This window comes from Phalacrocorax aristotelis, chromosome 5 (assembly GCF_949628215.1).
Source record: "Phalacrocorax aristotelis chromosome 5, bGulAri2.1, whole genome shotgun sequence".
NCBI lineage: Eukaryota > Metazoa > Chordata > Aves > Suliformes > Phalacrocoracidae > Phalacrocorax > Phalacrocorax aristotelis.
Genome location: NC_134280.1, coordinates 4941295 through 4954297, shown reverse-complemented (window position 1 = coordinate 4954297; position 13003 = coordinate 4941295). Strand labels below are relative to the sequence as shown.

The 13003-nt window shown below is 42.3% G+C and overlaps 1 protein-coding gene across 17 annotated transcripts in view; it reads right to left on the bottom strand.

The window, feature by feature from the left end:
- Positions 1 to 413: 413 nt before the first annotated feature.
- QTMAN (queuosine-tRNA mannosyltransferase) overlaps positions 414 to 13003 on the bottom strand; it is a 186222-nt gene continuing 173632 nt past the window's right edge. For 7 of the 17 annotated variants that reach the window (XM_075092800.1, XM_075092792.1, XM_075092795.1 and 4 more), the window contains 3 exons: positions 9756 to 9826; positions 8957 to 9048; positions 414 to 1127 (listed from right to left, as the gene is read on the bottom strand). In XM_075092800.1, coding sequence (XP_074948901.1) covers positions 8974 to 9048; positions 9756 to 9826 — 146 coding nt within the window. In that variant the 3' untranslated portion in view covers positions 414 to 1127; positions 8957 to 8973. Of the gene's footprint in view, positions 7003 to 8301; positions 8393 to 8956; positions 9049 to 9755; positions 9827 to 12412; positions 12883 to 13003 lie in introns of those variants that run through there. The other 10 variants (XM_075092797.1, XM_075092802.1, XM_075092803.1 and 7 more) reach the window with 4 other exon arrangements.

Sequence of the window (13003 nt, the reverse complement as noted above, 5' to 3'; positions counted from 1 at the left end):
ATCTACATCTTCAAAACATTTTACATCAACAAATATAGCGGCTTGACTGCTGGAATGATAAGTGATTTATCTTTAAAAGGCTGTGTTTGTAACTGGATGCAAAGGTTCTTGATGAACTGCCGTTACATTTAAACTACTGGTTTTTATTGGAAGTATTTTGACTGTTATCTGTTTGTTCTCCATCCTTGAGAGAAATAAAACAAGTGTCGCGGCTTTCATTTTATCGGATAGATGGCACCATGTAGCATATTTCCCATGCTAGTTTGAATTACAGCTGTTCATCTTTCAGCTTTCTTTAAGATTAATTAAATGCAAATGTAACTCCGCGAATCATGGGATTACCTGCCAGACCCCTTATTAATACCTTCACTTAAAAACCCCCGTGCCAGAGAGTCATTAATTTGGAAAAAAAGAAAAAAAAAAAAAAAAAAAAAAAAAAAAAGAAGAGTGCTAAAGCAGCCCTTTGCCTCCAAACAATCCGGAGATGGCTGCCCAATTAGTCCGGCAGCGTGCGGATCCTCCTTTCAGGCCCTGTGGCCCTTTGAGGACACAATAAGGCTCCAATGATAACCTGGCAACCTAGGTAGAAACTCAGCCAAGTGTGAGCGTTTGAAGCTGCAGCTTGGCTGCCATCGTGTCGGAGAAAAGAAAGAATTCAGGCACCATGTCATCCAGTACAAAGGATAAAAACAGATTCAACCGGAAATTCAATGTGGCACCACATATGGGATACATGAGTGCGGTTATACAACAGGCCACATATTTTTTTTGAACAGTCTCCTGCATGTGATGCCGAGGACATGTGTAACCATCATAACGTCTCTAAGAATCTGTATTTAATTTGAGCTGGGGTGGTGGCAGGGATTGGAGATCTGAAGCCGCCACAGGTTTGTGGCAGATGGCTCTGTGTCAGCTATGACAAGCAGCCAGGCTCGGCTTCCTCTGCAGATTTTCTTTTCTCTCTGATCAGGTAAATATGGGCACACTCTGGAAACTTCCACAATTCTGCCTGAGGCTGCAAGTTTGTGACTTAGCCCCATCTGTCACAAATCTTCCCTCGGTTCTGCTGCGAGCAGAGACCTGAATTTACCGCCGAGCGCTGCCCAAGAAAACCCAGCCGTCTCGCCCTACGAGGAAGCAGAAGAGAAAAGCGCACGAAGCCGCGTTAGATGCCGGGACACGGAAGGGACGTCTCTCGCGCGGGAAGGAGCGTGGCTCGGTGCTGGAGCGCTCTGCACCTCCCGGGATTTCAGGAGCGGTGGAAGGGAGCTGGTCGGAGAACGCTTACGCGGCATTATTTGGAAACGGGGTGAATTCAGCGTTTCTCTTTTTTGAGGGAGGTAAGCTGGTCGGCAGAGCCAGGTTGGTTGCTCCTGGATGAGCACCATCAAATGTCCGTCTGCTTTGCTGGCGGTCTTGGCAGACACACCAAGGACTGAACGCCCGCAGGGACCGACCTGCCCCTCTCACCCTCGGACACGGCAGAACCGAGAACCGGCAAGAGTGAGGGCGTAATTCCCCTGCTTGACCATCACCGGTCTGGCTTCTGGGCCTTATTTTAGAGTAATCTTGGAGAGAATAAATTCAACTCCTTTTTTTTTAGGGGGGGCTGATAACTCTGCAAAGGTCTGGGCATTTGATTTTCAAGGAAAAATGATTCAGCCAACAGTTCCTAAATATGCAAAGACAAAATCATCAAGAGAAGCAAAGTTCTCCCCATAAAGCAAGATCTCCCCATGAATAACTGGCAGCATAATAAGATGTCAATGGTGGTACAATATTCTTTATGATATAATCCACTTTTTTGTTTCTTGTGTCCTAAGAGCAGAACCAAAATAATTAATATCTACTTTGCCATCATTAGACTTCAGAATTAACCTTTAGAATTTAATAAGGACTGTTCATCCATTCAGACCTGCTGTTTCAGGACAGCTGGAGTTCAAGCAGGCAGCCCTGATTTGGAGTACATTTTATGGACTTTTTAAAAAATTACTTTAACAAAATTAAGAATTAGAGACTATTATTCAGCACAAAAGCTGGGATTTGGCAGGCAAGACAGCAGAGTGATTTACAGAGCTAATTTGTATTGGGTCAGCTTTACCCTGTGACCCAGCTCCTTCCCTCTGTAAGTGAGTACTGGGGAAGAATCAAGGTGGAAAGCAGCTTGTAGTCATTACTTCTGGAGCTCACCTTTCAAACTCCAAGCACCTTTGGAAACCACCATCAAAAGACAGCACTGGTTTGCACAAACTGGGTGCACTGTGAGGCCTGAGTCAGAGCTATATAATACTTCTCAGTAGAGCAGCAGCATTTCCCTGAATAAACTGGTCTGTTCTGAGGTTTCGTATATCAGCCCTTCAAAACTCATTTCATTCTTTCTGTCTTTAAACAAAAAACCATCAAACGTTGGGTGCGAATCTGTGCAGAATACGCTGGTGGGTACCTTGCATAGGATGGTTCAAAACACACTGAACAACTACAACAGCAGGAAAACAGCTTCAGGCTTTCTTTCTCAAGGTAATTTGAATATACTTTACTGAAAAAAAAAAGGTTTTTATACTTTTTGCAACTTTTCTTTCAAAGTCCATCATACTTCCTTTGACCCATTTCTCCATCTACCATTTTGCAGCAGCTGGCGTTCGTCTACCAGTTTTCACTGACTTTCTAAACCTAAATCAGAAACTAACACTGGTGTAATAAAAAGTTCAATGTCTTGGTGTTTATGCTGAAAGATGCCCACATAACCGCTTTCCTAATGAACGCTTTCCTCCTGCTCTACTAGTGCATCCAACTGCTATGAGCTATAGCCCAGCCTTTTCAGAGAGCTGAAACCTCCTCAATATATACCTCAGGGAGCCAAGAGCGAGGCCAGCCCTGGGAGGAGCTGAGACGCAGGACACATACGTGTATATGCATACGTCTATGTGTGGCTGGGTCCCAGAATGACTTAGCAGGCAACTTCAAGAGCCTACCTGCTGGCTCATTTCTCCCACAGTGAGGATCCACATTAGCTAGCAGACCTCACTCTACCACAGCTGCTTCCAGACACACATGCTGCCTGAAGACCTAAGGTTGACCCAAAATGCTTGAATTGTGTCCCACAGTCCAGCAGATCTGCCCACCTGTGCAAACCTCCTGAGCCAGCGGGATTTCACCTGTATCAGCCTTACATATGGGAATGAAAAATGTCAAGACTTCAGTCTAACCTGGATACGGCCCTGAGCAACTTAATCCAACTTTGAAGTTAGATCCTACTTCGAAGCTGGCCCCGCCTGGAGCAAAGGCTGACCCGATGACCTCCAGAGGTCCCTTCCTAAATCACTCCATGATTCTATGTTCTAAATAAGTAACCAAAGTTTTCTTTCACATAAGAAATCCTTACGCTGTATACATTTTACTGAGGATCCCATGCCTAAGCACTGACACAGCGATGGGAGAGCACAGACACAGCACCCTGCACTCCCGAGTTCCCAGGCTGCTATAACCTTCCCATACAGGCGCTGAGAAGCAGGTCTAGACCATCTCTGAAACCATTTTAAATTATGCTCACTGGAAACCGGGCACCTCCTCAAGAGGCAAATACAAGTTTCCCCCTTGTGTTTCCAACCTCCTTCTCACCTGCACCTGACGCTAACCAGGTAGAAGCACAAATTCAACACAATGCCTCCTTTTTTCTCTGCAAATTTGCTCTGCTGGGAATATCTGTACTGTTTGCACAGCCTACAGAGCTCCAAATTAACTTTATCGGCTCAGGACAAAAGATCTGGAGAACACTGTAAGCAAACATCTGCTCAATATACAGTCACCGTTAAAAAGTAAACAGTGTGTTTGGCTCCATAAGGAACAGGTTGAAAATTATCAGAGTACAAAGCATCACATAAACTGATGGCGTGGCCTAGAATACTCTGTAAAGTAATGATCACACCAGCACAAAAACACTTCTCAAGCATCAAAATGGTTTGAATGATGGGGGATGAGGATATAAACACAGAATGACATTCACAATGAGAGACTGAGAAGTCTGGGATACTGTAAGAGTTTGACAAACGTTCATAGAATAATGAAAGGTATGGAATAGATGGATGGGGAGCTTCTGCTTCCAGGCAACCAACTCCAGAACAAGATGACATTCAATGCAACGGAAGGTGGGGAAACCCTGAGCTGACTGGGGGAAATGCTTTTAACGCCGTCTGTAAACATATGATGAGCTGCTTTGCTGTAGGAGGATGTGAAAGACACGAACAGGGGTTTCCAAGGGCCTGAATGTCAAAGGGAGAACGATTATGTACAGCCTCACAATACTTAATACTAGATGATTATGAATGAAAGTCCAGGGTTAGAACCAATCTCTAACGCTAAAAGACAAAGCGAAGACCTTTAACACCTTATTTCTACCTGTGTCAGCCTTCTCCCAAACATCCAAAACCATGGCACTAAACACAGGGCGTGCTGATCCAGGGTGGCAGTTAGCTTCCTTACGGAGAAACGAGTTCCTCATGGAGCTTTGCTGGGGAGTGGGTAAGGATGAGGGCAGAGGCACTGCCCCTGGCTCTCACATGGCCTGCACAAGAACTGTGAATGACTACTGCTCCTTGCAACAGGGCTGAGTGGCTGATGGGACATCTGGCATGAGGCTCCCCCACATCCTCACACGTCCAGCACCCCATATCCTTAGGCTGAGAACGGCTCCTGCTGCCTTCCTAGCTGTGCCTAAATATTAAAGCTGGACCAAGAGTGGTTTTCCCTTTGTGCTGGTTTTGACTGGGATAGAGTTAATTTTCTGCACAGTAGCTAGTACGGGGCTGTGCTTTGGATCTGTGCTGGGAACAGCGCTGATAACCCAGGGACGTTTCAGTTCCTGCTGAGCAGGGCTTGCACCGAGCCAAGGCCTCTCCTGCCCCTCACCCCACCCCACCAGCGAGGGGCTGGGGGGGCACAAGGAGCCGGGAGGGGACGTGGCCAGTGACCCCAACTGACCCCAGGGATGTCCCACACCACAGGGCGTCATGCTCAGCACGTAGAGCTGGGGAAGAAGGACGGAGGGAGGGACATTTGGAGTGATGGCGTTTGTCTCCCCAAGTCACCGTTAGGCGTGATGGAGCCCTGCTCTCCTGGGGATGGCTGAAAGGAAGGAGTGCCCATGGAAGGAGTGAAGGAATTCCTTGGTTTGGTTTGCTTGTGCGCGGCTTTTGCTTTACCTGTTAAACTGCCTTCACCTCAACCCACGGGTTTTCTCACTCTTCTGATTCTCTCCCCCATCCCTCCGGGGGGGAAGCGAGCAAGCGGCTGTGCGGGGCTTAGCTGCTGACTGGGGCTAAACCACAACACCCTTCTACGTGTTTTCCTGAAATTCCAAAGATACCGCTTTATCTCTAATCAGAGCAAAAAGAGAAGGAAAAAGAAAGGAAAAAAAGCAAGTTTTGTTAGAACGGCCCTATGCAGCCAAATCCTGAGACTGGAAACAATTCAGATGTCTACGGTCTAACTGGGATCTTAATTTGATTTTACAGCAGTTTAATCCCTTTGAATTCAGCAGACTTTCTTCTACAGTGGTGTAAGAAAGAAAAAAAATCACGCCATGTGTCTTTTCATAGGCAGGTGAGCTTCTGTAGTGTGATGGAAATGAGAAGATGAATGTCAGAAAGTGGGCCAAATTCTTTTCTCTGTTAAACAAGCATGAGTGAGAGTAGGATTTTTCTGTAGGAACTGAAGCTGACAGCATGTCAACCAGCACTCATTCAGCTGGGAGGGCTGGGAGAGATTATTTAAAGTTGTCAGCTCCTTCCATGCCTGGCTTTTGGCAACTCTTCTTGTCCCTTTCCACTGTATACTCTTTATACATGCTGTTTTAAATTAAGAAACTGAAGTGAGGGAACTGAAAGGTAAACTTAGAGAAAATAACGCAGAAACAAATGCTTTGCCCTATTTTTTTTTTTTTTATTTTAAATCTACTAGATAGGGAGCTTGCAAACACTGACAGGTCTTATGGTGCACTCCGACGGAAACCGATGCCCTGTTGTTGTTACTTGCTTCATTCTGGCTCTTACTTTGGCAACCACAAATACCCGGAACCAGAGAGCAACATTTGACTCTATAAAACTGGAACAGAACAAATAATTGATAACAAATGAGATCTGCTTTCCTCCACTCATCTCAACCTTCTCTTAATAACTGGTAGGAGGCAACGGCACAATGCAAATGAGCCAGCCTTGGGTGCTGTGAGAATACGCAGGGTAAGTAATACATCATTTGGAACGGTTTCCATAGGTGCTTACATTATGGACATTTTAAAACGTCTGCCAGCAGGAATCTGCTCTGTTGAGTTAAGCTATTGCAGTTTAATGTCTTGGTCTGTGCATTTTCCCAGGGATATTCCCTGTGTCCGGCTCCCTAACCCGGCTGCCCCGCTGCCGTTTATCTCCCTTTTGCCCCTAACTTTGTCAGCACAAGCACTGGGGACAACTGAAGGAACAAACTGCCTGTTTAATTAGACCTGCCTAATTATTGTGGATATCCTTTGTAATAAAAACCCAACACTATGTCAAAGGATAAGCCAAGGTACTTCTGATGATGATTACTTCCCAGTCTATGAAGCAGAATCCCCAACCAGTAGAGAAAAGCACTATTTGCTTTTAAAGCATTTTCACTTTCAAGACCTCACGGCTACTTTATGAACTGCAGGCAGGGAGCATGTCAGGAAGGTTTCTGAAAGACAAATAGCCAGTTCGTACGCACCGCTGTGCTAGGGGTGCCTCTTCTGTCCCACTGTATAATATTGTAGCGATCCGAAAAAAGTGAAAATACAGCGGAAGCGGTGCGTACCCTTTCAGCTTCCTAAAAAGCAGCACCGTTCCAACTATAATTCCATTACCAGCACATACCTAAGCTAGCGTTTTCCTAGGAGGCTTTGCGGGAAGTTTCACAGCGAAAGGAAGACTTGGCACACGTGGGCGTAGGTACAAAAAGACAACTCTAACGGTATTCTCTGAGCTGATCCAAAGCCTATTAAAGACAACAGGGATCTTTTCTCTGGTGCTCACAGGTTCTGGATTAGGCTCTGCTTTACTCATTTTAAAACGATCCCCCATTCAGCTCAAGTGCTACCTGTTGCAGACACTCCGTCCGAACGCTCCCAAGGCCCGAACGGGGCGGCACGGTTAGTAGTGCACATGCACGAGGGGCGGGATAAACACCTTCAGCTTCTCCCTGCAAATCATCCCCAGGGATTATTATTGGTTTTTTTTTAGATAAAAGAAAATTAGCTTATGGGGCTCGTGCGCACATTTTAAACCTGTGCTATCGTATATCAGTATTTGCTCTACCGCTATTTCCATTTTTAGCGTGCCTGGGCTCTGTTTGGGAGCTGGGGATGCACACGTAGAGAAAGCCACGCGAAGGCAACTATTAGCTCAACCCGAAGCACTGGGAAACGTCAAGGTAAACGTTTAAGGACTGTTTTCCCTTTGAAGCCACCATGTATAACTATACGATACCATTGACTCAAGAAGTAATGCTGAACACTGGAAGTGTTCAGTCAGCATTTTAAACTATTATGAGCTACCTCCTGAACCATCGCCAAGTTAATAGACAATGAAAGATAATGAGCTTGAAATTGGGTGTTAAATTGCATTTTTGGTTCTCTCCTTTTTTTCTTGAAGTTTAACTGTTTCCTGCAGAAACAACATCATCTTTGATGTATCATTATGTAAATGTCTATTTTTAGGTCACAGAAAAAGTCAGGCGTGGGCTAAACCCTCGCTCCTCCTGCTGCATGTGCGCGAAGGGGTAGGGAGGCAGACGACACGCAGCGAGACCCGACACGTTCTGGTCCCCAGAGGGAGGAAGGTGGAGAGAGGAGGTTAGGTCTGCTGGCAGCATGAGCCTCCAAATTAAGGGGGAGATTACTCGACCCGCTCATTAACACTGCGCCTGGACGGCGACAGCCAGGGAACGCTGAGGGGACCACGTTTGTATCGTACGGGCAGCACGAGGAGTATTTCTATGCACTCCTAAGCTTTTACGGACTTACAGCTGAATTTAGATTTTTTTTTCAACCTGAAACACCTTTGTCGTGAAGGGGTAATGTGTATCCAACCTGCCCACGGCATAGCCAGGACTGTAAAAGTCAGAAACCGCTGTAAGTTTACCTATCAGCATGCAGAAAATAGCTGTTCTTTTTCTAAAAGCAGCATTGTGTAATAATAGCTCTTCACTGCAGTAATATAAAATCTAGTGCTTCATCTACAATTGCGTAATTAAAAACAAGAAAAAAAAGCGTGACTCCTAGCAGTATAAATACACCTCTTAAAAATGTGTAAGTCGGTCTAGCATTGAACACTCGATCAGAACTTGGAGGGTCTGCACTGAAACTGTACCTTCTCTGCAGAAGTAACTGCAAAGAATACGACACGTTAAATACCAGTAAATGACGCTTCCGACAAACTTTTTTTATGTTTAGCATTCCTTACAAAGCAACGAGTTAAAATAACCATACTTATCAAAATAACTCAATTCCAGAAGAAATCTCACCTGATACCTGTCACCTGCATTTTGTGAGGACTGAAGATTAAATTAGGATAGGAGGGTAGGCTTATCCTCATTAGTATAATTGTAGGATCTTTCTTTTATTTTCCTTTTAAACTAATGAGTTGCATTAATCCAGATTCATTTTTATAAGCCTCTTGGGTCCAAATGTAAAGGACAGTCATTTTAGAAAACAATAAATTAAAAAGAAGCATGTTGCATGCATTAAGTGCACGTATTTCATAAGACCTAGGTTAATACAACTGGCATCTAGTTTAATTAATCCTTGTTAGTGTAACGACTAATATCCCTCCCTACCATGTTTCCTTTAAACATTAGTATGTTAATTAAATGTTGTTTTTTTTTAAAGGGTTTTTTTTCCTTTGTACTTCAATATGGCATTATATCATGTAAAACTATTCTGAACGACTACCTTATAGAGATGTTTCCTTACAATATCTGGTCTCTTGCAGAAATTCTGAAGCCTTTTAAAAAGCTGTTCAGGTGTAGAATACAGATATTCAGCTGCAGGAAAAACAGATACATTTTTAATGAAACAAAAACCTCAAAGCACACACTCGATATTAGTCACTTTACTAATTAAAAATGCATATTGCTCTGTGCCGCCTCGTGTTTTACATTATTTAAGCATGATTTTATAAGGTTACCTCAGCTCACAAGGATGTTTAATGCTAAATAAGACTGTGTAGTTGTGCTGTTTAGACATCTCCTTTGGGTGATTAAAATACATTATTCTAATGTAACACAATGCATATGCGATACATTTAGTGATGAGATTTTTCAAAGAACTGGTACTACATTAGTGTGTATCCTGTACCGCGGTTGCATACTATTAAGTATTAAATTGTTTAAATAATTTGGTGTGATTTTCAGGCCTCAGTTTTGTTTTTTTTTTCCTGTGTATCAGAAAAAAATCTGCAAACCATTGCAGCATCACTGACCTTTTAACAAAAAAATCTATCATTACGGGTTGTGTATGCTAACAATGAAGAATGCTATTTCAAAACTTGCTTTTGTGTTATCTTAAAAGAACAGATGGCAAATATAAACTTCTTCTAATGTATTAAAACACATACAATTTTCCTTAACACTAACATGTTGGCTTGCCAAATAAACAATTGCTTTTGCTCAAGTTTATTCTCAAACTTTATAGATTAGCACGAATCACGGTATTACGTTTCAGCAAAAGGAATGTGCAGCAAAGCAGCTACCTGGAAATATCTCTGGGTACACCAAGGCTTTGGGACACAGCGGGTAACAGCCGCAATGCACAGCTTCGACCCTGAAGATTAGAAATAATAAATACAGAAAAATAGACATTAGTGAGCCGACAACTTATTTCGGTGCGAGAGCGCTGAGGTTGACTACATACAGCAAGAGTGAAACGTTTTTTTCTTCAGCAGCATAATCCTTCTAAATGCCAAAGTTGCTCTTTTTAAAGAAAATTTTATTGATCATATGAATTACATAGAACAGAACAGCGAGCATATGTTTTGTTCGCTGAATAAATCAAAGCGCAGCTCTGCATTTTTTTGTTTTTTAAATACTGTTTAACACATTTTATAATCAGCAGACAGACACATGTAACAACATGGTGAAGTATGGACGGCTTTTCTTAATAATGCTGCAGAAAACCAAGGGCGTCCGTGCGGACGTCTGGGGGCGCGTGTGTGCACGGACAGAGGCACGCAACCGCCGTCACCTGGCAGAACGGATGTTCTCCTTCGGCTTTAAGACTCCAAAGGTTGCGGTTAAATCTAGCCTAGGAACAACTCGCAGCGTGCTTCGGGCTGGGATATTTTAGCTTATGCACAAGCTTCAGGTAATCTCCTTTATTTTTCAGGACGTAAACGGTTGTATTTTTTAGTAACTACTGACGAGATCCCTTTGCCAAAGCGTGCGATGCTTGGTACTTGTGCTTTCCCAAGGAACAATTTACGTATCTCCTGCAACGTCAAACCGAAGTATTTCGTAATTGCGACACAGTGGCACAAAGTTCTCTGGTAGCGAATCTAAAGGAAAGGTGTCCTCTTCGTGTTTGCACTTTAATAACTAGACGGGTTAAGGCATCAAGGCTTCGGTTTATTTTTTTTGCATAATGACCACTGATCTGACATAACGTCCCTCCAAAGATACAACTGTAATTTCTGTTGGCCAGAAATTACACAGTGAAATTCAAAACACTTCTTAAAATATGTTTATTTTATGAGAGTCTTTGAATTTCCTCCAACATGTTGACCATACGAGAGCTTTATTTTTAACTTTGGTTTCCCTCGGTCCTCAGAAAAAAAATACCTGAAATCTCGTCAATGTTCACCTTTTCTATTTTCAGTGACAATCCAAAAGGCTTTCGGTACCTTCATGTGCGTATCGGGTTTGGTGCTTTATTACAGGCACCCAGAAGGAGCTCTGTTTCCTTTAGATCTACTCAGTTTTACATGGGGGGGGGGGGGGGGGGGGGAGAAAAAAAAAAAAGAATAACATATTCAGCTTTCATGCTAGAAAACTATGCATATCCACGAAGCCCAAAGATACACATTTCTCTGCAAATGCTTTTGCTAAGCAATGATTGCTAGGGTTTTTTTCATAAACTTTAAAAATTTGTAATTTATGGTGTTTCTTTTTTTTTTTTAAATAACATATGCACTTCAGATTGCATTTTAAACATTAACAACAATTTCAAAGTGTACATCGTCTAGCACTATATTTTTTACCAAAGGGAAATGTTTCTGATGTGTGATTTAATTGATGATTTCAGTTCTTAAATATTGTGTCATATGTCAAAGCAAATAGATTTTTAAAGTTTTCTTTAATCTAGGAGAAAAAAAAAAAAAGAGTGAAACTGTGGACATTTCAGTAATAGCTCCGATCACTAAGTTATGTTAAAATATTTGCTTTTTAATCATATTGTCTGCATGGAAATAAAAAAAAGAACAGCTCCCTAAAACAAAACTGCAGGCCAAGATGCAATCTGAGTCATCGTTCGAGTATGCAATTTGCCCCTATAAAAAACCTCCATCAGGATCATGAATTAGTAAAATCAGAATTTAATGCCTCCGTCGTTTGCTGGATAAAAGTTAAAATTTGGACTTTTTTCCTTTGCAAATGATCCCATTTGCATTTCTCACCTTCTACCTTCCCGCACCAAAGTTTACATGCATTTTCTGACAGGTCCTTGCTCCGGCGCTGGAGGTCCTGCCATGGACCGTATGCCTTTCAGGAGCCACGACCTAGAGACGAAACCGAAGCGGGCAGAGGATGCCCCGCGCACAGCCAGGGGCTTTAGCCCGAAGACGGACAGGGAAGCTCTGCGGCGCCCATGCATTTCTGTCCTTTTCCAGAAAAGTATCACATCATAACAATAATACAATTATTCCTCATTTCAATCCTTAAGCACTACTAGTTAAATAATAAATAGAGTTCCGATTGATCTATTGTTAAAATGGCTAGTAAATAACCTTTTTATTCCAATTAACAAATCATCTGCTAAATCTATGAATCTTAATATTCAGATCTATTCACTTCAATTCATACAATTTATCTGCAAATAGTTGTTGGGCTTTTGATTCTAAATATAATTAGCTGATAATTTTGCTTGGCTGAATTACTTTTCTGGAGGGCCTGCTAAGGCTCTCAGTCGCATTATCTAGCAATAATGAATCTGATAGGTGAAATTTTTTACTGTAATGAGGATGAGACACAGTTGTGACACCTGAGTCTAGTAATAACAGAAGACTGCTAATTATCGACAGCACTTTTTTGTGTGATGCACAGAGAAAAAAAAATCCCTCATTATTAAAAAATAAAAAGTTACAATTATAAGTGACACCGGAGGAGAGTAAATAAAATGGAGTGATTAAAACATTGCTGCTTTAAGGGTGTTTTTAATTAAGTGGAAATGCTAATGTTGTCATACTTAGCAGATGGGATTAAAATTAGTTATTGTAAGTAACTCATATTTTATGTTATGGTTTCCACAGCATGTCTACAAGATCTAAGAAAGTGATACATTCCATAAGACATTTAAAAAATGAAATTCTCATAGTCTTTACAGCTCATAATAATGAACATCATGAATAAACTATTGAAAAAAAATCCTGCCAAGGCTTTTACCATAGTGACTTAACTCGCATGGAATGTAACCATAATGTACTGGGCTGCTGGAATCGCACTGCTGGTCTGCCTTTGTCTTTTGCTGATTGTTGCAGTTCTTATTTCCTTCACACTCAACAATAACAGAAGTTTGGTGTTTGGGCAGGCATCCAACATCAAGTGTGGTGTCAAGAAGGTACAGCTTTGGTGCAAGGAAAGATGATGACCACCCACCAAGGTGATGTTCTAAACGAAAGCACAGGATGCATCATGTAACTGCAGATAAAAACCTAATTGCACACTTTCTCCTACTTTATTTGTGTAAAATTTTCCATCTGCTACATCTAAAGATGTCTAAACTGTTAGT